Genomic DNA, 21,409 nt, shown 5'->3' with positions numbered 1-21,409 from the left:
TTAAACAGCATGACAAAAAAAATCTTTACAAGCATCATTCAAGAGCATTTAAAGTACACTTGGACAATCTTCAATGTTGTTGCTTTTTTTAAAGAAAACAAAAGATTTGTTTTTTCTAAAATACCTATAACCCAAAAGAACTCAGATAAATTCAAGTTAAGGTAAAAAGAAGAACTTTTCACATCGTTTCATAGAATTCCTGGATTTCCAAAAGCAGAAAATAAACCACTCCATTCCAAATGTATTTCAAACCCAGAATTCCTCACATCTTAAAGTACAATCCAATAAAAAGACAGGATATGAGTGTCAGCTGATCTTTACAGAGACAATGTCAATGTATAAATTTTTACAGGTTTGTTTTTATTAAAAATTATTGACTTTTTTTTTTTAAAGAAACTATTTCTCTTGTGAATTACGTTTAAAATGTAAAGGTTTCCTTTACCAAAATAGGCACTAAAACATCCAGCCTTTGCTAAAACTGTGCAAAGTCTCCTGAAAGCTGTTTCCATCGTGATTTTGTGATAATTGAAGTCTATAGGATACTGAGAAATAACCCATAAAAAAAGACACTTACAGGGACAAAAATAACAGCCCAGAGTACACAAGGACAGAAGAGTTCAATTGGCAATTGTTTACAGATTGAAATTTAAAAACATAATCCTTTTAGTGATGTGTTTTTAACAGAGAAAACCTATTGTAATTTATTTAAGTGTCTTAGAGTCTGGAAGAATGCAGCACAGCTTGCTGTTCACATTACATCTGTAATAATAAATTAAACCTTTTATTATTCTAAATAATTATCTATTTATGAAACATCCAAACGTGTAACTAAATACTACTAGATTAAATACTGCTGTCACATGATGTTTAAGTACCCAGACCCTTTTGTTGAGTCATTTATTTCTTTCGCTTTAAGAAAATACTTTTAAACAAAAATGATATAATTGTAGCTATAATCGCTCTTTCCTTTAGAAGGAAAAATCTTTTTTTATTTATTTAATTTTTTTCCACCTTCATTTCTTATTAACTAAAAGATTCTGGGTAAACAAAATGAACAGATGTGTGATTGAATCAAGTAGGAAAAAGGTTCTAAGAATCCCAACAGTGGAAGTTGTTTGGTGCAAAGCCTCCTTTTCCCATCCAGAGGAGAGTTTTTAAAGTCTCTGTTTTTCTCCCTGAGAAAGTTTTTGGACTAAACATCCTTCTTTTCTGTCCTTTTCCCCTTCAGCGTTGGAGGAAAAAGCACCAACGATCTGTTGCTTCTACTCGTCCCGTCGTTACCCGTCCACGCTGTGCTCTACCGGCCGCCGTACAAGTGGACCTTGACAAAGGAGATGGTCTCAAAATAGTCCTTGTGGCCCTTCTCGTATAAGACGAACACAAACTTCTGGTCCTCTACAGAGCCGGTGTCCAGAGACGACATGCAGGAGTAACCGCTCGGCCCCGCCCATATCTGGACGGCTTTTTTCTCCCAGGACAAGCCGTCCGTCAGCGACCATCGCAGTGTCAGGTTCACTCCTGAAGGGGGTTAGAAAGAGACGCACGGGGGGGAAAAAAAGTTCCTAAAATGCTTGAAGGCATGGATTCAAATGCATTTTGGTCACAAGTAAGCTCTTCAGCGTCTAATATTACTTATTTCTTTTCAGGCAGATTTTTAATTTTATCCGTTTAAGGATGGTGAACTAGAGAATGAACAGTAGTGAGAATCACAAAGCTTCTGGTAGACGGTACTGGTATGTTGAAACCTGACCGCTACAGGAAGTCATTCTGTCCTTCCTTTCTTTTCCCACTTTAAGGAACTTTTTAGTTTTTCCTGGAAGAAAAAAAAAGTTCCTAAAATGTTTTCTAGTGTGAATTTGGTCCTGGATGGAGCTCTGGACCCTCCATGGATGTTTGTTTTGTGGATTTTAAGGGCCACTCCAATGAAAATGGTGTTTTTCTACATGTCCCTGTAGCGTTTTTCTGAGGACATAAATAAAGAAAACAAGGCTTCAATTTTATTTCTGAGCATTTCTTCATTCAAATCATTGTAAATCGGGAGCAGACAAAAAAAAAAAAAAACCTTCTCTGTTTTCTATTAAATCCACTTGTAGATAAATAGATCCACAAAAGTCTTTGTTTTCCTCATCTGAGCTGGAATCTGGATCTAAAATGTACGGCTGGATTGTTCTGATATTGCTCGCCAGTTTTGCTGCATCTCTAATAGGTCCGGGGTAGGCCTGCACAATATACCGCAAATTTATCGTTATTGCGAAATCAAGCTGTGCAATATGCATACCGCAAAAGTCGTCAAAAATCGCAATAAATGGTTACCTTAAATGTGCTAAAACAAACTCATGGCAGCTTGAAATATTGAACAAATGAAATAAATCCCTTTATGCATTTAACCAATCGGAAGGACCCGTTTACGTTGTTGATCAATCAGATGAGCCCTTTTATGTTTGATGTTTGCCTCCTACGTCGACAAGGTTCATTTGGAGTATAATCTTTAAACTGTTGCAGTGAAATGGAAATTATGTTTTTGTTTTTTTTACTATTTGTTTATATACCGCAATTTATATCGTTATCGCAATATTAATTACCAATATCGCATTTCGCGAGTTTTCCTCATATCGTGCAGCCCTAGTCCGGGGTGTGAGGGACTGTAAGCTAGCGGGAGTGTGTGTGAACAGAGAGCTCTCAGCAACGTGGAGGGGAAGTGGGAAAGGGGTTGCTCCGTGCCAACTGTTCTCCCCACAACTCAGATGCAAATTTTTTAACGAACTCCTGCTGCTTTGCAGTAAATGTTTCCTAGAAAACGATACAGGTGTTTGTTTTACTGAAAAATGGCTCAAGCAAGAGAGGTTGCTATAGAAACTCAGACCAATCACTGCTTATTGATGACGTCTGCCGGCTTTCATCTTGTGAAAAAATGGCGACTGAATTGCCTTCATTTGCTCGGAGGCAAATCATTTTCTATTCTAGTCGTTCTAGTCAATTATAAAACCCCAGAGCATCCCTATAAAATGAGCAGTGTTTGAAAAGTCTCAACAGTTCTTACTGTTCCGGTCATTGGAGGGGTTGGTGAAGTACAGAACTCCATTTTTCTGCAGGGCTCCAGCTGCCACAACCGGATCCACCAACTCAGAGTCGAAATAGAGCTCCTCTACGGGGAGCGACTCTCCTCCATCGAGGCTGCGCGCCATGACACGGCACCGACAGTGGTAGTTGTTCTGGTTCCGCACGTTTATTAAGATGCTGCCGTCGGGCATCTCGACTGGCTGCAGAAGGACCAATACAGAGAAACAGTGATATATTGTTTTTCGTTTTAGTCCAAAGCTGTAGATGCAGTGCTCATTTTAGCCCACAAGGGGGCAGAAGAGCGCAGAGTTTAACATTTAAAGTTTTGTTCTGCCATCTATGGATGACTAACCTTTTTAAAAATAAGAAAATGACTTTACATTTTGATCAGACAAAAATTATGTTTAAAAGGAACACCTATAATAACAACTTTCCTTTTAACCACATTTACCAGAACCAATTCATTTTAGAGCAAAATGTCATTTAACATCCAAAGTGGTTACGTTTTTCCACAAAAATAACAAAACAATCTGGATTCAACAATTGGAAAGACAGCTGAAGCAGAGGATAGCCATGATGCATTTGTTTTGCTAAAACATGATCCAAAGCACTTGAGTAGCTTCCTGATTAGCTCATCGTTTCCTAAACAGCTGGTGAAAGGGCTGTTTCCTCATTTAACTCATTAAACACTTAAGAATTCAACATTTATAAAGGGATAAGTCAAACATCATCACCTGTGGTCAATGGCGTCTACTTAAAAAGCGCTTCATCGAAGGCCCATTCATCCACATTCACTCACACACTAATGCTGCAGAACACTGGTGTCAATCTGTAACATCTGTTGCCCAAGGACACTTCAACCCACCGGCAGGCGGGGCGGGAGTCATCGGCTCTACCGCTGCGCCACAGTGACGCGGCGGCGAAAGTACCTGACACTCATCCGGGTTGAAGTCTTGAGCGCTTTTCTTCTGGTTGTACGGGATGCTCTTCAGAGCGGCGCCGTTTCTCCAACCTTTTCCGTGGTCGTCGCTCAGGATGCAGAAAACGCCGTCGCCCTCTATGGTTCCGTGACCGCAGACCACCAGCCGCCCCTTGGCCGGACTGTGGCGCTTCTGGCCGAAGACGAGCAAGGAGAAGGACAAAGCCTTAGAAAAATTCAGAGTTGCTCAAAGGCAAAACAATATTGCAGGACAGATCTCTGAGATTGTCTTTTTTTTCCTCCTGATTTGCTCACTAAAATTAATTTTTGATGACATCACAGCGGGAGAAACCATCGAAAAAAATGTTTGGAGACAAAATCTCTTAAGGGATTTAAAAAATAAACAAAATCAAACCCTAACGAAACTGAAACACACATGTCAAGGATATTCAAAGGAAGGGTGGGAATTATTATGGGATGGCCACAGGACCTACAGCTTGAAGGCCACTTTGTGAAATTTGCCAATGTTGACATTTTACCACAATTTGAAAAAAAACAACTTTTGTTTAAGTGAAATTTGATACACACTCCACCTGTTTAAGTCTGCAACTACAACCGATGTTTTATTGACCTTTAACCTCCGAGAGAGGCAACCATCTTGAAAAAAAAACAAAACACCTGTAGTACCAAATTCAAACAATCACCTCCTAACTTCTAACCTTATTAGAAAGCTACATGTCAGAAAATTATTTTTTATCCCTTAAAATTTAGTTATATTAACGTGGCGAGCTGGCGAAAGTGGACATGTTTTTTTTTACCGGAACATAGTATAATTCGAGTACATGGATCCCTGGCTTAAAATGAGCGAAATGATCTGACATATACAATAAGGCTACATTGGGAATGTGGGCGTGGTTAACAAAAAACCTCTGTTGCCATGGAAATCCCAAAAGTTTACTTTTGCAGATTCTTCTAAAAATGACACAGACCTGTTCGTCACCCCCAGACGACAAAAAAATATAATAGTTGCTATGGAGACAAAACTAACAGAAAAGCTGCCAATGTATTAAAAAAGAAGTGGTCGTTTTTATGAATTTGTCACATGTGGCTCTGACTGGGGGGGGGGGGGGGGGCAGGAGCTGTGGGGGAGAGTGGGGGGGGTAGCAGCTGTGGGGGAGAGTGGGGGGGGGGGTAGCAGCTGCTATGGGGGGTAATTGGGGGCTTGTGTGCCATACAATGCTGGTCGCATCTTTGATTGTTATTGTTTTTTACGTGAGATCGGTCACAAGTTTCAGCATCTCCAATAAAGTCACTAATAAAGTAAATGACACCCGTTTAGCTTCTCGTGATTCTCATAAAACACAGCAACAAAAGTATAACTTGGCTTAAAAATTTGCTCGTTTTACGACCAGAAAAGGTCGTTCGAAAGGTCTTCCAATGGCCGAACCGAGTCCCTTTCTCACCTGGATTCCGAAGCCGGGCCCCGGAGCGAAAGCTCTGACCCCGAGCTCAATGGAGAGGTTCCGGGGCACGCTCCAGGAGAGACCGTCGTCTCTGCTCTCCACCATCATGGTGCTGGACGGACTGCAGCGGTAAAGGTGGAAACACAGGCTGTAGATCAGAAAGACGGAGCCCACTTCTTCGTCCACCACCACCGAGCCCAGGTTCAGCCCGTCGGGGTGCTCCACATCGTCCACGATGAAAACAGTCGGGGACCAGGTGTTTCCTGGAGGGAAGATCATTAAGATCATGAGGATCATAAACACAACACTTCTTCCTTTTCCTGCACGGCTCTGCACATTTTTTTCCTTTTACAGCTGCTGTTTTGCTTAGTTTGTGAATCACTAGAGCGGCTTCAACAGTGTGTTTTTGTATTGACCTTAAGGGTTTCTCAGTGATCCTTTATTCTACGGCCTAAAGTTATTTCACTTCCTTAACTTTTAAAGTTATGACTAAAATCAAAGTTATGGCTGGTTAAAAAATGTGAAATCTGGAAAAATATTATCAAAACAAAACTGAAAGCTTGGACTGAAGCGTGGAGACCGCCTTTCGTTTTTCTTGAAGCTGCATGTAAATGCATTGGACGTGATGCTATCAGATGTTGTGGGGCCCCTTCTTTGCCTGTCTTTTTTTTGGGGGGGGGGTCTGACCTTTGTCTGTGGAACGCCGCATTGCCAGAAACTTGGCTCCAATGTCGCTGGATGAGGACTTCCTCCCCTCGGCGAAGGCCAGCAGGCTCCCCTTGGGGGTGAAGGTGAGCACCGGGATCCTGTAGGTGCTTACATGGCCCTGGCCCCCGCTCACCCACAGCAGCTGCTCCTCATACACCAGAGGGTCGATCTGACAGCAGAGAAGGGGTTAAAAAGTCAACATCTGAGCAAACATTCAGATCATTGTGAATTTTAATAGTATTGATGTAAAAAAAACAAACGTCACTTTAAGTTAAAGGCTTTTAATCGACTAAATTCGCTTGAAACCATTTTGAAGTGGCGTCAGTGACGTCACAGGAATGGGTTGCGTACCTGTGCAGAGGTGTTGTAACAAACACAGCGAGGAAGCAGCGCGCAGAGCAGCCACACCAGCACCGGTCCCGTTAACGCGTCACAACTTCTCCCCGAAACCTTCATCTTACTTTGACCCACGAATCCCAGATGAGCTGGAGCCGAGCGCGAGGCACCAAGAACTGACAAGACAAAACCGGAAGTGTTCCTGCATACTGAAGCATGCGGTCATGTGACCTAGAGGGGGCGGGTCACATGACCACATGCTTCAGAATGCAGGGCAGCTTCAGCTCTGTGGTCTGCAACTTTTACGCTTTACTCACTAGTTACTGTTGGAGGGGGGGGTAAATTTAAAATAAAATTCAAAAATAAAATACATTTTATTTTATTTGATTTGATTTGATTTCAAAGTTATTTTATTTAAAGTAGAGTTTTGTGCCAAATAAAAAACCTCCAGTCGTTTTATTTTGTAACTACAAAATATACCTCTCTTTTGAAGGTTTCTGTTTTTGTTTTTAAGTTGAAAAATGCTTTTGTTATAAGATATGATATTCTTTATTGATCCCACGTTGGGGAAATTCAATTGTTACAGCAGTTCAGTGCAAAATAGAGAAAAAAGAAGAACAACAGCAATGTGCAAAAAGAATGAAAGGGTATTTGAAATGTGCACAAATGCAGGAGTAATAACATTTAAAAACAAACAGAAGCTACACCTATATACACTATTACTACATAACATATATTATACGTTAAATTAAATTAAATTAAGTAAAAGAGAGAATATTCTGATGGGCTATGGATGCATGATAACCGGTTTGTACATGCATATTTAAACTGTGGCATTGTACAATCTAACAGCTGTTGGAATGAATGACCTGCAGTACCGTTCCTTCCTACATGGAGGATGTAACAGTCTGCAACTGAAGGAGCTGCTCAGCGTCTTCACTGTCTGATGTAGTGGGGGAGAGGTGTTGTCCATGATGGATCCTCCTTTCACCCACTTCCTCCACAAAGTCCAGTGGACAGTGGAGGAAGTGGGAGAAAGTTAGTTAGTCAGTATGTATAGTGTGTTACCTTAAAAAAGAATAAATTAAAAAATAAGTGCTTCATAAATAAAGTTTGAATTGATTTATTTAGTTACTTTTAGAGCTTGTAACTGTACTTCTTTTCTGTGTTATCACTCTCCCGATCCTCACTATTCATTAGCCACAGTGGGTCAAATGACATCTGTGTTCATAGAATTTTTTCTTTAAAAACGTCTCAAAAATCCTTTTTGAGGTCATATTTTTGACACAGCATGAGTCTCTGCTGTGCTGGTGTCTTTTATTTTGTTTTCCCATCAGTTTTTTTTTATACTACCACTTATCATATATTTTATTATTTTAGTTTAACTCTTTAACCTTTAAACTGTTGTTTTTAATGCGTTGTGTTGTTAATGTACAACACTTTGTTTGAATGTGGACTTCTTAAGGTGCCAAATAAATAAAGACGATTTGATTTGATTTGGTTTAATTTGATTTGACTTAAATTTAGACTTGACTTTTGGGATTTGTTAACGATGTTCATGTTTTTAGTCTCTAACAAAACATTATCTTGCTAGATTCATGGTTGTGAAGACACATTTAAGGCTGTTATCAACTCTAATGACATTAAATCCCAAATGAAACATCTGCATCTCTGATGCGTTATTGTCAACATTATTAAAAGTGCAGACATGTCTGGCGTTTGGTGCCACTTCTGTATTTACATAAACTAAAATATTTACTTTCATGATGTCCAAATACTAATAGATCCGATCAGTGATTGACACAGTTTTAAGGTCTAAATCTTTTTTTATTTATTCATTTTCATTTTTGAGAAAATCTTTATTGATAATTCAATAATGGGACAAAACTTAAAAACATTTGAGTGCAACGTACATTAGATCTATACCTAAGAAGAACTGGTACAAACGGTTTGCTCAAACAAACCAAACAAAAATATGTTCAAAACTATTTTATAAAGAAATACACAAAATGATATAAACCAATGAAAGAAAATAAATTAAAATCAAACAAATAAAAAAAAGGGGTCTGCTAGCCAGAAGTACATTTAAAGTTACTGCATAATCTGATTGTTTTATAAAATTCCTGATAACTAATATTTAATTCTTCTGTTGAGACAAAATATGTTTTTAAGTTTGTTTCTTTAAAATTATTTAGTAAAAGGATCTTTTCTAATTGGTGAATAATATACATTTCACCCAAATTATTATTAGATTTATTAAACACGTTTTATCAGAATGAAAGAGTGAATCACTAAAACCTCTGAATCTTTCATGTGTGACATAATTTGCAGCTCCAGCTGTGCATATTGATATGGACGTGACATTTCACTAAAGCAAACATGAGCATATTTGTAAAGTCTTTGGACTGTGAGTTAATGTTTGACTTCTGCAGAAAAGAAAGAGTTGAATGGATGCGAAAAGACATTTTTTCCAATAAATAACAACAATAATAATAATAATAATAATAAGCCTGCTTTTGACATGACCTTAGTTTTCTGTTTCACAAACAAACAAACGTTTGATAACAGATCCGGTTTCAGAACGGAAGTCTTTTCTCAGGTAGCGCCTTCATGGCAGAGATGTGCGAACCAATGCTGACGTTCTGCTTCCTGTTTCTGCTCAAACCACATTCCTGTAGTCATGCGGCCAGGCTGATCTCAGTCACAAGCTAGAAACAGAGAGAGGAGAAAGCTGCAGGCCTCCGCCTGCCACAAGTCTGTCCGTCTCTTCGCCTTTTGCTTTCAAGGAACCAATTTTCTCTGTGCTGCTGAAAACAAGAATGACAGGAGAACTTCATCCCCACAGCTGTGCAGACAAGATGGACTTTCATCTGAAGCATAGGTAAGCTGCCTTCAATTTTCCAATACAACACTGTGGCCAGAATTTAGTTTAGGCTGTGCAGAGTTTGTAGAAAAGACCCACTTTAAAATTGAATTTCAGCAGAAAAATGTGACATTTGTTCAGCTTGGCTCATCTCTTAAAAGGGCTACGGTTGTTTGAAACAGAAGTTTGAAACGTTTTTCTGCAACAAATTCCCTTTATCGCTCCGCATGAGTGCAGCGTTTATCTCTCTACTTGAGATAAGAGAAACGTCTATTGAGCGCATGACTCTCATCTTCTTGAATGTTTGCAGACTGAGGAATGTCTTTGGTGTTGGTGCAACTTTAGATAGAAAAAAAAACAACGTTTAGAAGCACAAAGTTGAGTTCCTACGCTTTCGCTGCTAACATGTTTCTGTTAGTGGTTAACAAGAAAGTGTGAAAAATAACAGCAAGAGGCATTTTAGTCTCATGTTTTCTGTTTGCTGGACTCTGAGTCACTCACTGCATGTGACCTGATGGACTAAAGCTTCACAGCTGAGGTCCTAATCATAAACTTTTATTTTTTATTACATTTTTAAAGCTCTTTTCAAATGCAAATACAGATTTTTTTTCTATTTTAAAGCAACTTTTAAATAAATACTACAATATAGGTGCACATTTTTAGAAGTAGGAAGTTTGATAAAGGCCATAAAGTCTGAAAACAGAAGGAATCTGCTGTTTTTTTGATGACTTCTTGCATGTTGAGATAACAGTGAACATGTTTGTCAAAGATAACACACAAGGATGAAGTGTTTAGATCCTGAGTCATTCTAAAAATGTCTTGTGTTTTCCCGCATTGAAGTATAAATTCTTGTGTTTCATTTAACTTTTTACAACATGAAGCGCCAACGTGCTTAATAAAGACAAACAATTGAAAAAAACACTAAACAAAAAATAAATTTAAAATGGCATAAACGAAGGACAAAAAACCAAAAAGGCAAATTCATATAAAACAATGCCACAAACTTCTGAGTATAAAAAGCCAAATAAAGGTCTTAAGAAGAGTTCAAGTCTAATTTGCGGGTCTGGAGGAACATCACAGCTGGAGAATATTAACAGATGATCCACGGTCACCCCAGTGTTTCCTTCATGACCTGATCACATCAAGCAGAAACTGGACCTTAAATCTCTGAAAAGACCTCCAGTTCTCAAAATATTTAATATATATTAATTCCAGATGCCATGAATCCACTTCAAGATGTCACCTGGATAAATGAGAACCGTCACCCCGAGCTATGGGCTTTAAAGTTCAAACAGTAAAACTAAGAGCACCAAAGCGATGTGCGCTGGATTGGATGTATCGATGCTTTCTAGGTTAATGGGTAAAAGACTCACTCCAATGTGTTGAAAAACACGTTTTGGGTGTTTTTAGCATGTTTTTGTGGCTTTTTTCTGATAAATATTAAGAAAATTTAACTCAAAGTTGCATTTCTGAATACTTTGTTTTTTCAAATTATTGTGAATCAGAAGCAGACAAACGTGACATTTGAAAAAGATTGTATTTGTGACGTAGTAAATGTGCTGGGGAGGGCCCACAAGTTCCCAGCTCCAATCCATTCTGATGCATCCACCAGCAGACAAATAGATCCATGAACGTCTTTGTTTTCCTCGTTTTAGCTGGAATCTGGATCTAAACTGTACGGCTGGACAGCTCCAATAATGTTCGCCATTTTTGTTGCACCACTGATGTTAGTTTGAGGGTTTGAGGGACTGTAAGCTAGCGGGATAAATGGGTGACAGAAGGTGGGTCGGGGTTGCTCTGCGCCAATGGCCCCATCCACAACTGAACTGCTGCCGCTTTGCAGAAACTACGTCCTATTTTGATTTGGGCTAAAAACACAATAATTATAATTTAAAAACCACTGGAAAGGCGTTGGAAATAGATCAACAAATGATCGGAGTGGGACTTTGAGTGAACGCCGAGCATTAAAATAATCCGTCCAGGTGCAAATGACAAAAGTTCATTTTGATAAAGTCAAATTCTTAAAACAGATTTTTTTGATTTAGGTGATGTCCTCACATTTGAAATGTGTGTGTGGGTTTTAACCTTATTGTTTCTCCATAACCTCACATGAGCTTCCAGCATCCTCATAATGATTTCATAAGTTCCTCTTTTGAGACTTTATTTATTTATTTTTTTTGGCACTCTTGTGTCAAAGAAAAGAGGAACCACAGACAAGATGCTTTTAATAAAACCTGCAGCAGAAACTGTAAAAAATTCAACCCTAAAGCTTTTTATCTGTGGTGGTAACCAGGTTTTTTTTTTTTTTTTGTAGGACATAATGACTTTAGAGAGGATGGAGGACAGAAACGAGGTTTGTCGGGTGGAGGAGGAAGCTGAGGTGGATGTTCAGGGCGGGGAAAGCAAGTTAGTAACCAACAATAACCAACCTACTTGGTCAAATGGTAAGAATTTTTAATGGTAAAAATAAAGAAAATATGGTAAATACTTTGTTTCCCCAGTTTTTGTCATGAGAAAAGGCAGACGGCTGGATCCAACTGTAGCAGTTTTATTCGCTCAGTTAAAAGTCCACAAAGCTGAATCAGGGTCAGGCAGGCAGGGGGCAATAACAGGCACAAGTTCATCAGAGAAGAGACAGGATAGTCAGGATGCAGGCGAGATTAAATGGCATATACCGGTACTTATATAGCGCTTTTCTACCTACAAGGACAAAGCACTTTACAGTCACAGACCCACTCACCCATACATTCACACACACTGGTGGTGGCTCCGCTGCCAAACACAGGCGCCCGCCTACCACCAGAGGCAAGGTGGGGTGCAGTGTCTTGCCCAAGGACACTTTGACTCATGGGCGTGCAAGGCGGGAATCAAACCGGATTCGAAAGTCAGGGCAGGCAGAAGGCAAACAGTCAGAAACAGGGTCAGAAGTCAGAAGACAGAAGATCAGGTCCAGATATAACGCTCGGTAAGAAAGGCAGACTGACTCAAACAAAACTTCACACTGAATGAGGCTCAGTACAGTTCTTATGTATACTGTGAGTGATTGCAAATGAGAGTCATGTGTGTGGCATCCAGGAAGTGTGCACTGGGGTTGCTGGGAGATGAAGTGCATTTAGTACTCTGGAGACGTTCCTGCTGCTGACCAGAGGGCAAGTCAGAGCTCTGACTTCTGACAGTTGAACTGTGATGATGCTGACATTGGTTCTTTTTTTTTTTTTTTTTTTTTGTCAGGTCAGTGTGTTGTTGTGATGCCAAGCTGTTCAACGTTCAACCCCAGGTTTGATCTTTCTTTGTGCCGCGCCAAGCTTTCCAGGGATGGCTTTCAGGTTGGAAAAAAAACGAAAATATTTAGAATAAAAAATGCATTGAATAGGGGAATAATCAGTTTTTCAGTTTTTGCTTTTATTGTGTTTTTTTTTCTACAGTCAGTAGATGCTGATAAGTCTTTATTTCTCCCGAGTAATTGGTACATTTTTTTACCTTGAAGATGATTCATTTGTTTTTTCATCTTTTTCTTACATTTCTTTTGTTTTACAGTGGAATGGCAAACTAAATACATTATTCTTCAAAATGTTCTTTTGTTGTTTTAGATTCCAGCCTCAGACATGGAAATTCCTATAAAAGCTGCTCTGGATGTCCCTTCAGTCAAGAGATATATGGTTTTCAACTCGCGCCTTTTTCAATTCATCATGGCGCCGGTACGAAATCATAATTTCCAGATAAATCTAAATGCTTTTACATAAGCTTTAACTCTTTAAATAATTTTCCCCCTTAACCCAGCAGAACCCAAGGGGTCAAATTTGGTTGCTGTTTTGTAATTTTAATTAAAAAAAAAACTTTTTTTGTTTCATTTTTTGAATATATTTTTGGCTGCTTTATTTGGCTGATTGCTAAATTCAACTTGGTTTTTCCTCCTCAGACATTTAAATTAATTTAAGGTTCTTCAATTTTCTCAAAACTTGAAGTAAATTACATTATAAATATGTTTATCTCAATGATACTTTTATTGCTTCCACAAAACCAAATTTTGCCAAAGGCTTATTTCACTTTATCATGCAGTTATTTTTCATTTTCTGCTCTTTGAAGCAGAAGATCTGAAGAAAATGCATAATATCACTTCCAAATTGTCAAATGTTTTAGCTTTAAATACTTTTTTTCTTCCTTTTTCTGCTATTTTTTAAATATAAAATTAAATATTTTTAGAAAAATGTTGTATAGTTTTTTTTAGAATAGTTATAGCAGAAAAGTTAAAATATTACAGAATTTTTAGCAAAGATGACATTTTCAGAGGTGATGCTGTGACTTTGTCTCCCCAGGTTCTGTACGTGGTGCTGTGGTGTGCCGTCTTCTCCACCCTCCACCTCTACATCTCTGTCAGCGATTACTGGGTTCTGTGCCTGTCGGTCAGCCTGCTGTCCTTCCTCCTCACCACCGCCATCGTCTTCATGCTTCATCACAGCAGCAAGCAGGTCAGTCGGTCGTCGAACAACTGCTGCTGTGTTGGTTGGTAGAACTTCCTGTCTCCGTTCATGCGTCCATTTCTGCGCCAGATCAACATAAACGTGGACGTTCGCTTGGTCCAGGTGAATGAGAGGATGGTCAAACACAAGCTGCTGGTGGGCGTGGCCGACTGGGTGGAGAACTGCACCGGAAACATAAAGGTTGGCGTCATCCAGGTGTCGTTAGTGTCACGTTATCCATACGTACAAACTGCTTTTCATGAAGTAGAAAAACCCCTTGCAGCTTGAAGGCAGCTGCGCCTAAAACCTTGAAAGCGAAGTTTTGCTGATCACATGTTATGACTCTGGAGTTTTTCTGAGGGACGGGTCGAGTCTGGGTCAAAAACTCACAACGTGCTGACACGAAAGGAGACAGAAGGGCGGGTGGGGAGCAGCTAAACAGTCTCTAAATCAATGGGTCCTCTCTCACTTTGGTCATGTTCCTGCTGATTCAGGAAAACTGTGGATTCCGGGGTCATCCATTTCTTCACCTTATCACCCAACAAACTTCTTGTTTTTCCTGGAAACTTTGAAACTTATTTCTGTCTCACAGCTTCATTTGTGAGACAAATGAAGCCTTTCTACCCAAAATGTAAAGAGATTTTATTTCATCTGGCTGTGATTGGGGATTAATCAGCCTTTAATGCCATCTTTGCAGTTGTTCTTCGTTTACTGGGACATGTCCCGCTGTCTGAGGACTCTGACTGAAACTTTGGAGGAGCTGGACTTTGTGACGTCTGACAGCCAGGTGAGACTCCAGCTCTCTGTTATCCTGCTGCTTCATTCTGTCCCGCAGCAGCAACAAAGCAGCAGCAGCATCCTGGACTGAAGAAGCAGATTGATTCTGGAAAAATTTCACCCGTCACCTACTCAGAAACCCAGCAAAGTGATCTTTATGAAGATCAGGTCAAGGTCAAAGGTCTTCCCAAGACCTTTGACCTTGGGAAGGGTCCACCATCTTGAAAAACAAACAAACACCTTTAGTACCTTCTACAAATTTAAACTCCTCGTAGGTACTCTGACATATAGCCTCCCAACTCCTCGAACATCATTGTGAAGCTACTTGGAAAAAAGATTTTAAATAGGATTAGCGTAGCGAGCTGGCAGGAGTGGCGTTTCCCTGTTGTTCGCACATTTTTTCTCCATAATATTGTGAACATTTGAGACATGAATCGTTGGCTCAAACTGAACAAAATGATATGACATACAGTGTTAACATATCAGGAATTTGAGCATTGTAAACAAAAAAAACCTCTGTTGCCAAGGAAATAAAAAAACATAAAATGGTTGCTATGATGATAAATCAACAGAAAAGGCACCATCTTGAAAACATTTTTTGGAATGAATTTGTCACATGGTAACGGGTAGATAAAGGTGCGTGTAGCAGGTGCCCAGCCAGTGAGGGTGGGTCTAAAGGGGGCGGCGAGCTTTGAGGTGGGTTGCTCCTGCAGATCTTACAAAACTGCTTGCAGCTTTAATTATATCTTAAACAAAATCTCCATGTGAAGTAATGGATTTGTGGACTTTTCCTGAGCAGGAATTTCATTCTGTCACTCTCCTCCCAGAACAGGCTGAGAAGCAGGATGTCCCATCTCATCCTGGTGTCCGAGGTTCTCCAAGAGGAGTCAGAGCCCGGTGTCTCAGATGTGGAGGCAGAATCAGATGAAAACAGATCTCTGCTACATGAAGGAAGCTGCAGTACCCCATCTCACCAGAGGGGGGAGACCTCAGTCATCTCCAGCTTCAGCCTGGCTCCTGATGCCTCCTTGCCTGCTCAGGTAAGGAACCATTTTATTTTAAAAACATGCCAAGACAGATGATGAAACAGCAGTTTCATCCTAAATTTCTGCTTCCTCTTAAGAGCAAACTGTTCTGTGTGTCTACTTTGCAGGTTAAGGCGCACCAACTCCTGATGACCTACAGTGCCTCCTATGTGAAGCTGCTGGTGTCTAAGAGGCTGTCGGGTTCATCGCACCACCGAATGAGGCTGCGGATGAACCACTGCAGCATCTCCCCCGTCTGCCTCTGCCAGTACATTAAGAAAAAAGTCCTTCAGTGAAACAGACTAGAGGACAATTGGTGATTGTCAGGAACTGGTGATGGAGGACCCAAAATGCAGGAGACCAGGCTTGGTGACAGAATATAAAACATTTATTAAACAAACTGAAACATGAAAAACCTATGGGGAGAAACAAAAGGATAACAAAGTAGAAAAGAGCAGATGACCTGACAAGGATGAACATTAACCAAGACACTTAAATAGGCTGAGGGAAATTAACTGAAATAAAAACAGCTATGGATCATAAACCTGAAACTGGTGTTACTGACAAAAACGACACGAAAGGCACGACCAAGAACAACAAAACCAAACCACAAAATCCTGGTTTGGGTTTTTATACGATGACGGACAGAGTTTTGTCCTGATCCCGTGTGAATTAAAGTCCTAAAACTGCACATGTGGGAACTTTGGTTTAAATGCAAAGTCTTTAAGTCACTGACACCACAGCTTCTTCACTGAATCTGATTTTCTGATCTATTATGGCAGCAGCTCTGCTGAAGATTCTCTTGTTACACATCTGGAGTATTTTGAACCTCATAAGACCTGCTCAAACATAAATCTTTAATGTATACTGTATACATCCTGTTTCAGAGGATAAAAAAATTCTCCTTCTGAATTTATTCCGTTTTATATCCATTTAGTGCCAAACTGCAAATGTTTTTTCCTCCAATCTGAAAGGACACCAATGCCACTTCTTCCATGTTTTACCATTTATCAGTAAAACCTTCTTGACATACAGGATGGAGCTTTTTGTGCTTTAGGAATTAAAAAAAACTGCAATTCTTCTATCTGGTTACTTCTCAGTAATGCTTCTGTTCTTCTTTATTTCAAAATGCTACCTTCATGAATCACCTCCATGAATCATCAAACCCATTTGAGCACATCTATCCTCTCTCAACAATCTCCAAAGCATTTATGCTCTTCTTTTCTTATTCCTAAATTAGCACACCTTCAGGATTTTAGCTTCTATCTTGTATTTTTCTTCCCTTTTTAACTCCACTTAGTGACTTTCCTCTTTTAAGATATATTAAAGGGAATGAATTGACTTCTGTTCCTGTAACACGCAGCCAAAATTAAGCTTTTTTGGCCTCAAAATTATTCAGCTCCAGCACACAGTAGTGGAGGGTTGATGGTTTGGGCTTTTGTTGTTGTTTTTGCGTTGTAGATGTCGCATTTTGTGTTAAGAGTCATCATCTTTACAGACACATGAATCTACTCTCTGCCTTGTGTTTAACTCTGTGATTGACTTGTTTAAATCCAGGGCTAGACTTTCCTTAAATGCAACATGTCTGAGTCCCGTTTTGGTCACATCTGCACAAAGACAGCGTCTTAGGAAGGGAATCCTGAATGAACCAGTTTGCAAGAGTGCGTTTAGCGATAAAAACCTCTTCAAAAACACCAAATTCACAGCTCAAACTCTCCTTTAGTCTTTACAAAAATGTGTAAAGCGTTCACCTTTTAAAAAATTGCAATAACTGCCGTCGCAAGTCTAAAAAGTCATTTAAATTGCAGTAATAGCTGATAAAAAAAGACCAGAAAAATCACAAAAAGAAGCAACGTGGCCTAATATTGACAGTACAATTAGTCCTGTCATCAGTTAATGTTTGAGCAATTAATTAAAAATAAGATGTTTTTAATTAATCTCTTTTTAATCTAGCCTAATGATTGCTGTGAAAAGCCTTATTTTAAGGTATTTTCATTTAAATCTGTAGTGCAGTAAAAGATCCAAATACACCTAAAAAAAAGTGTTTTTAGCAAGTTTTTTTTAAATTATAACAGACGTCCAAGCCTGTTGAGATCCTGCCAGCCTACTTAGCCCCAGCCCCAGTCCAGTTGTCCTGATTAGGACTTCTGGTCACAATAAACGCTTTAACCCTTCGTCTGCCTGCAGTCTGTGGCTGTAGTCCTCCAGACCATCAAGCGTTGTGTTTTTTTTGGGAAAAACAATTCAAATAAAACAAAACCATCAGGTCCAGAGTGCTCCATTTTAAAACTTAAAAAAATCACACAATCACAATGGTTTACCTTATTCCACAGTTTATCACAGCAGCAAGACAGTTGAAAAGACGTGAGGGATTTTATAGTTTCCTTTAGCGTTTCTGGTTGATTTGATTATTTTGAAGACTGGGATGCAGCAGAAAAGAAAGAAGGAGAGGATGAGGAGGAGGCACTGGGGAAAACAAAGTATTTAGACTTTATTTCTTTGTTGTGACAAAACAAAAATAAGCTGTAGGTGAAATGATGCGTTGTCTACCTTATGTTATAAAAAATATAACTCTTCTTTGCTCCGCTGCTGCTGAGCAAAGTGGGTGCGGGCTCCGTAGCAGTTACCATGGCAACGCGTCACTCCGTCCCCCACATTTTTTGTGAAAAACAATGTAGACTCAAAAATTTAACAAGATAAAAGCACTAATAGTTGATTTATTTATTCGTTCATTTCAAAACTGTCCATTATCAGAAATGAATGGACTTCGAGGAAGCAACCGTTCAATGGGATCTGGCCTCCGTGTCATCTGGTAATTTCTGATAACGGACACCTCGTCGGGAATTATCCCTTACAGAGTAGATAATTAAGATTAAAAAAATAATGCTCTCATCTGTCTATAACTACTTAATTTGCAATTAACTGACCCATGACTATAATTAATATCATAGTTGTAAAAACTAGCATTCATCCAAAATGTAACTTTGGAAGATCTTTGTCCACACATTCAGGAATTTCTGAGTCTTCAACTCTTTCCAGCCAAGATTAAACAACAAAACATTGGGTTATTTTTAATTGTCAGCAGGTTTTCCTTTCCCTCCTATACCGCAATCACGTTACAGGCAGGTTTGTGGATAACATGGACTGAGCAGTGTCCTTTTTGGTTTCCATCCTCAAACCATCTTTCAGTTCTTCACATAAAACCTTCTGCGAGTTTTTTCCCCATCCTCGCCTCCTCCAAGTGTGCCGACAGGTCGCTGCGGCTGCTGTGGGTGGCGCTCTGCAGATGTCAAGCTGAAAATCCTTCCAACCCCACAACACTTGCTGCTGGTTTTCTTTTCGAATGAAAACATCGGACAGATCATAAAACAGGTTTAGACGATTGAAGTATTCAAAATGTGTCTCAATGTTTGCAGCTGTTGTTTGGTCACTGTTTTCACACCACCTGCATGTCTGTTTGCAGAAGCCCCGTTTAGAGTCTGTATTATGTAACAGGTGATATTTGACCTGCGAGGAATCAGTGGAATACATCGACAGTGAAATTATTTATCATTTTATTAAAAAATAAAAGCCATACATGTGAGAGAGGAGCAGATTTTCAAAGGAATAGAAAAATACATCGGTTTGTCCACCCAGGCTTCCTTTGGTCTCCCTTTGGCTTCCAGGGCCGCTGAGCGACCTTTCCACATCAGTCCTGATGGAGGCGGCGGAGATGACAGCCCAGCGAGGGTGCAGCTGGACGCCACAAACACTCACAGCCAGACCGTCGGCGCCGCCAACTCAAAGGGAGCTACAGCGACGGATGGAGATGAGCTGTGCAGCGTGAGGCCAAATTAAACGATCTCAGAGACACTGGCTCTCCTCGGGAGGCTAAACGGCCATCTGTGATGCTGCACAGAGGCTGCCCCCCCCCCCCCCCCCCCCACATCCTTTCAAACCGCTATGTATTGGAGAGATACACTTCATCAGTCAAAGAGAAAAGGTTTTTATTAAAATCTGCGTTTATTAAAACACAGATTTATTTTACAAACTCAAATTCACGTTGAAACAAATCTGGATGATGATCTTCAAGAAGCTTTTGTTCTTTTTAAATTAGCAATTTTTTGGGTTTTTTAAATGAATACAAAATTAAAACAAGCCCCTGAGCACATGTTTTCTGAATGTTCCCAAATAATATAACCATGACAAAACAAAACCAGTCCTTTTATTCTATTTGGTCTTTTTACGGACTTTAGTTTGTCTGAAAGTGTTCAAAGGTAAATTTCTTTGTTCACAAAGAACAAATAATTAAACGAAGGAGGACCTATCAGAGAAGGCTTTGATGAGAAAATACTGTTTTTCCATTTGGACTTACCTTTTTATTTTCTTTGAGACATTAAAATTTACGTTTGAACCCAATAAATGGAATAAATGAACCAAAAAAGACTAAAAGGACAGTTTTTGCTTTGTTTGCTCAGAAAAGACTTGTCTGCTTTTGTCTTGTATAGTTTAATACAAAAACCCTTATTTCTGTAAAGACTTTAATTCATTAAACTCAATAAACTCTGCTGAAAAAACCTTTTAGACCTGAAATTATTGGTTGGCAAATACTTTCAAGATGATGTTTTTTTTTTAAAGAAAATCCAGTTTTGGGGGGAACATCAGAAACTTAACAACAGTCAGAATGTATTTTCAACACCAAACCAGGATTTTGTAAGTTCCCCCAGAGAAGCTGGAGGAAGCAAACAGGGAGAGAAAAGTCTGGGCACGTTTGCTCTGACTGCTGCCCCCATCACCCGGTCCCGGATGAGCAGAAGATGGATGGATGGATGGATGGATGGATGGATGGATGGATGGATGGATGGATGGATATTTCTTAATTCTACAGAGGATTCAGCGTCTAGCTAAAGATTGATCCCATTACCATCTGGAAGAAGGTTCAGGAGCATCAGGTGTAAAACAAGCTGACTGAGGAACTGTTGGAATAATGTATAAAAGTTATCTCATATTTGTTTTTTTCATGCATCACCTAGCTATATATAGGTGCTATAATCATGTTTGCAGAAGTGTCTGTGTCCATCTGTGTCCAACTCTGTTTCACAGGAAGGTGGAGGTGAATCCCTTGGGAGAAAACGTTTATCTTTGCGTCTTTCCAGCATCTTCCTGCAACTTGCATGTTAGCTGTGTCTAGAATGAATCGAAGGACGCTCTGTGTTAGTTATCTGTGAGAAAAGGCTTTGCAGGTCCAAAGATGATGTGAGAGGGCAGAGAAAAGATAGACGTGTCGTAATTCCTGTTTTCTGATAGCGCTGCAGCTGTGTTCTTTTTCCCCTCCTTAGAGCTCAGCGCATATGTAAATTAGGGAAAACCCAAAACAACTTAATAAAAGGGAAGAGCAGCAGAATATCCACCAGGAGTGGAGAGAGATTGTTTACTGGGTATAATCTCTGTTGCTCTCCTCGTAAAGGTACCTTAGTCTGTTTGTCTTTCTTTCCTTTTTGAATTGTTATGATGTTGCAGGTTGTTCTAGCCCAACAGGAACAGCTTCTTCTCCAGAGCTGGTAAAGCCACTGCGCCTCCTGTAGGGTAATGCCCGATAACCACAGTCACTGACAACCCCCAAACATGTCAATTCTCCCCAGCGTTGTCCCTGTTGCCACAGGCGGACATCTGCGCACATCAACGAATGACGAACGCAAGAAACACGTATGAATTAATAAATATGAATGTAAAATAAATGTGGTGGCTATGTGACACGGCCTTAAAAAAGCTGCCTAAGTCTAATCAAGTCTAGGATGAAGAAGATCTCAGAGACTTTT

At 39.7% G+C, this 21,409-nt stretch overlaps 2 protein-coding genes across 3 annotated transcripts; one reads left to right on the top strand and one right to left on the bottom strand.

The window, feature by feature from the left end:
• Window positions 1-1,297: 1,297 nt before the first annotated feature.
• On the bottom strand, window positions 1,298-6,606 carry neu1 (neuraminidase 1). The gene is made up of 6 exons (NM_001289883.1): window positions 6,502-6,606; window positions 6,130-6,319; window positions 5,443-5,705; window positions 3,990-4,172; window positions 3,041-3,260; window positions 1,298-1,518 (listed from the first exon to the last, which is right to left on the bottom strand). The coding sequence occupies exons 1-6, from the start codon at window positions 6,604-6,606 to the stop codon at window positions 1,298-1,300; spliced, it is 1,182 nt and encodes a 393-aa protein (NP_001276812.1).
• A 2,491-nt stretch (window positions 6,607-9,097) lies between these two features.
• On the top strand, window positions 9,098-20,160 carry tmem268 (transmembrane protein 268). 2 transcript variants are annotated; one of them, XM_011480721.3, is made up of 9 exons: window positions 9,098-9,367; window positions 11,664-11,755; window positions 12,581-12,675; window positions 12,940-13,047; window positions 13,666-13,818; window positions 13,900-14,010; window positions 14,507-14,596; window positions 15,414-15,626; window positions 15,740-20,160. In XM_011480721.3, the coding sequence occupies exons 2-9, from the start codon at window positions 11,734-11,736 to the stop codon at window positions 15,905-15,907; spliced, it is 960 nt and encodes a 319-aa protein (XP_011479023.1). In that variant the 5' UTR covers window positions 9,098-9,367; window positions 11,664-11,733; the 3' UTR covers window positions 15,908-20,160. The 2 variants fall into 2 exon arrangements, with proteins under 2 accessions (XP_011479023.1, XP_004073811.1); XM_004073763.4 differs by having other exon boundaries at window positions 9,099-9,367; window positions 11,664-11,793.
• Window positions 20,161-21,409: the final 1,249 nt, after the last annotated feature.

The sequence above is a fragment of the Oryzias latipes genome, chromosome 11 (assembly GCF_002234675.1).
Source record: "Oryzias latipes chromosome 11, ASM223467v1".
In the NCBI taxonomy this organism is placed as follows: domain Eukaryota; kingdom Metazoa; phylum Chordata; class Actinopteri; order Beloniformes; family Adrianichthyidae; genus Oryzias; species Oryzias latipes.
The sequence above is the reverse complement of the archived record's forward strand: the minus strand, read 5'-3'. Positions and strand labels throughout refer to the sequence as shown.

What these genes read in the sequence shown, in the direction of transcription:
- tmem268 (XM_004073763.4), top strand. Translation starts at nt 11,670, where the DNA reads ATGACTTTAGAGAGGATGGAGGACAGAAACGAGGTTTGTCGGGTGGAG. An exon ending in TTCATCACAGCAGCAAGCAG is followed by an intron (nt 13,819 to 13,899) that starts GTCAGTCGGTCG and finishes TTTCTGCGCCAG; the next exon opens with ATCAACATAAACGTGGACGT. An exon ending in ATGCCTCCTTGCCTGCTCAG is followed by an intron (nt 15,627 to 15,739) that starts GTAAGGAACCAT and finishes TCTACTTTGCAG; the next exon opens with GTTAAGGCGCACCAACTCCT.
- neu1 (NM_001289883.1), bottom strand. Translation starts at nt 6,606, where the DNA reads ATGAAGGTTTCGGGGAGAAGTTGTGACGCGTTAACGGGACCGGTGCTG. An exon ending in GCGGCGTTCCACAGACAAAG is followed by an intron (nt 5,706 to 6,129) that starts GTCAGACCCCCC and finishes TCTTCCCTCCAG; the next exon opens with GAAACACCTGGTCCCCGACT. An exon ending in GGCCCGGCTTCGGAATCCAG is followed by an intron (nt 4,173 to 5,442) that starts GTGAGAAAGGGA and finishes GTCTTCGGCCAG; the next exon opens with AAGCGCCACAGTCCGGCCAA.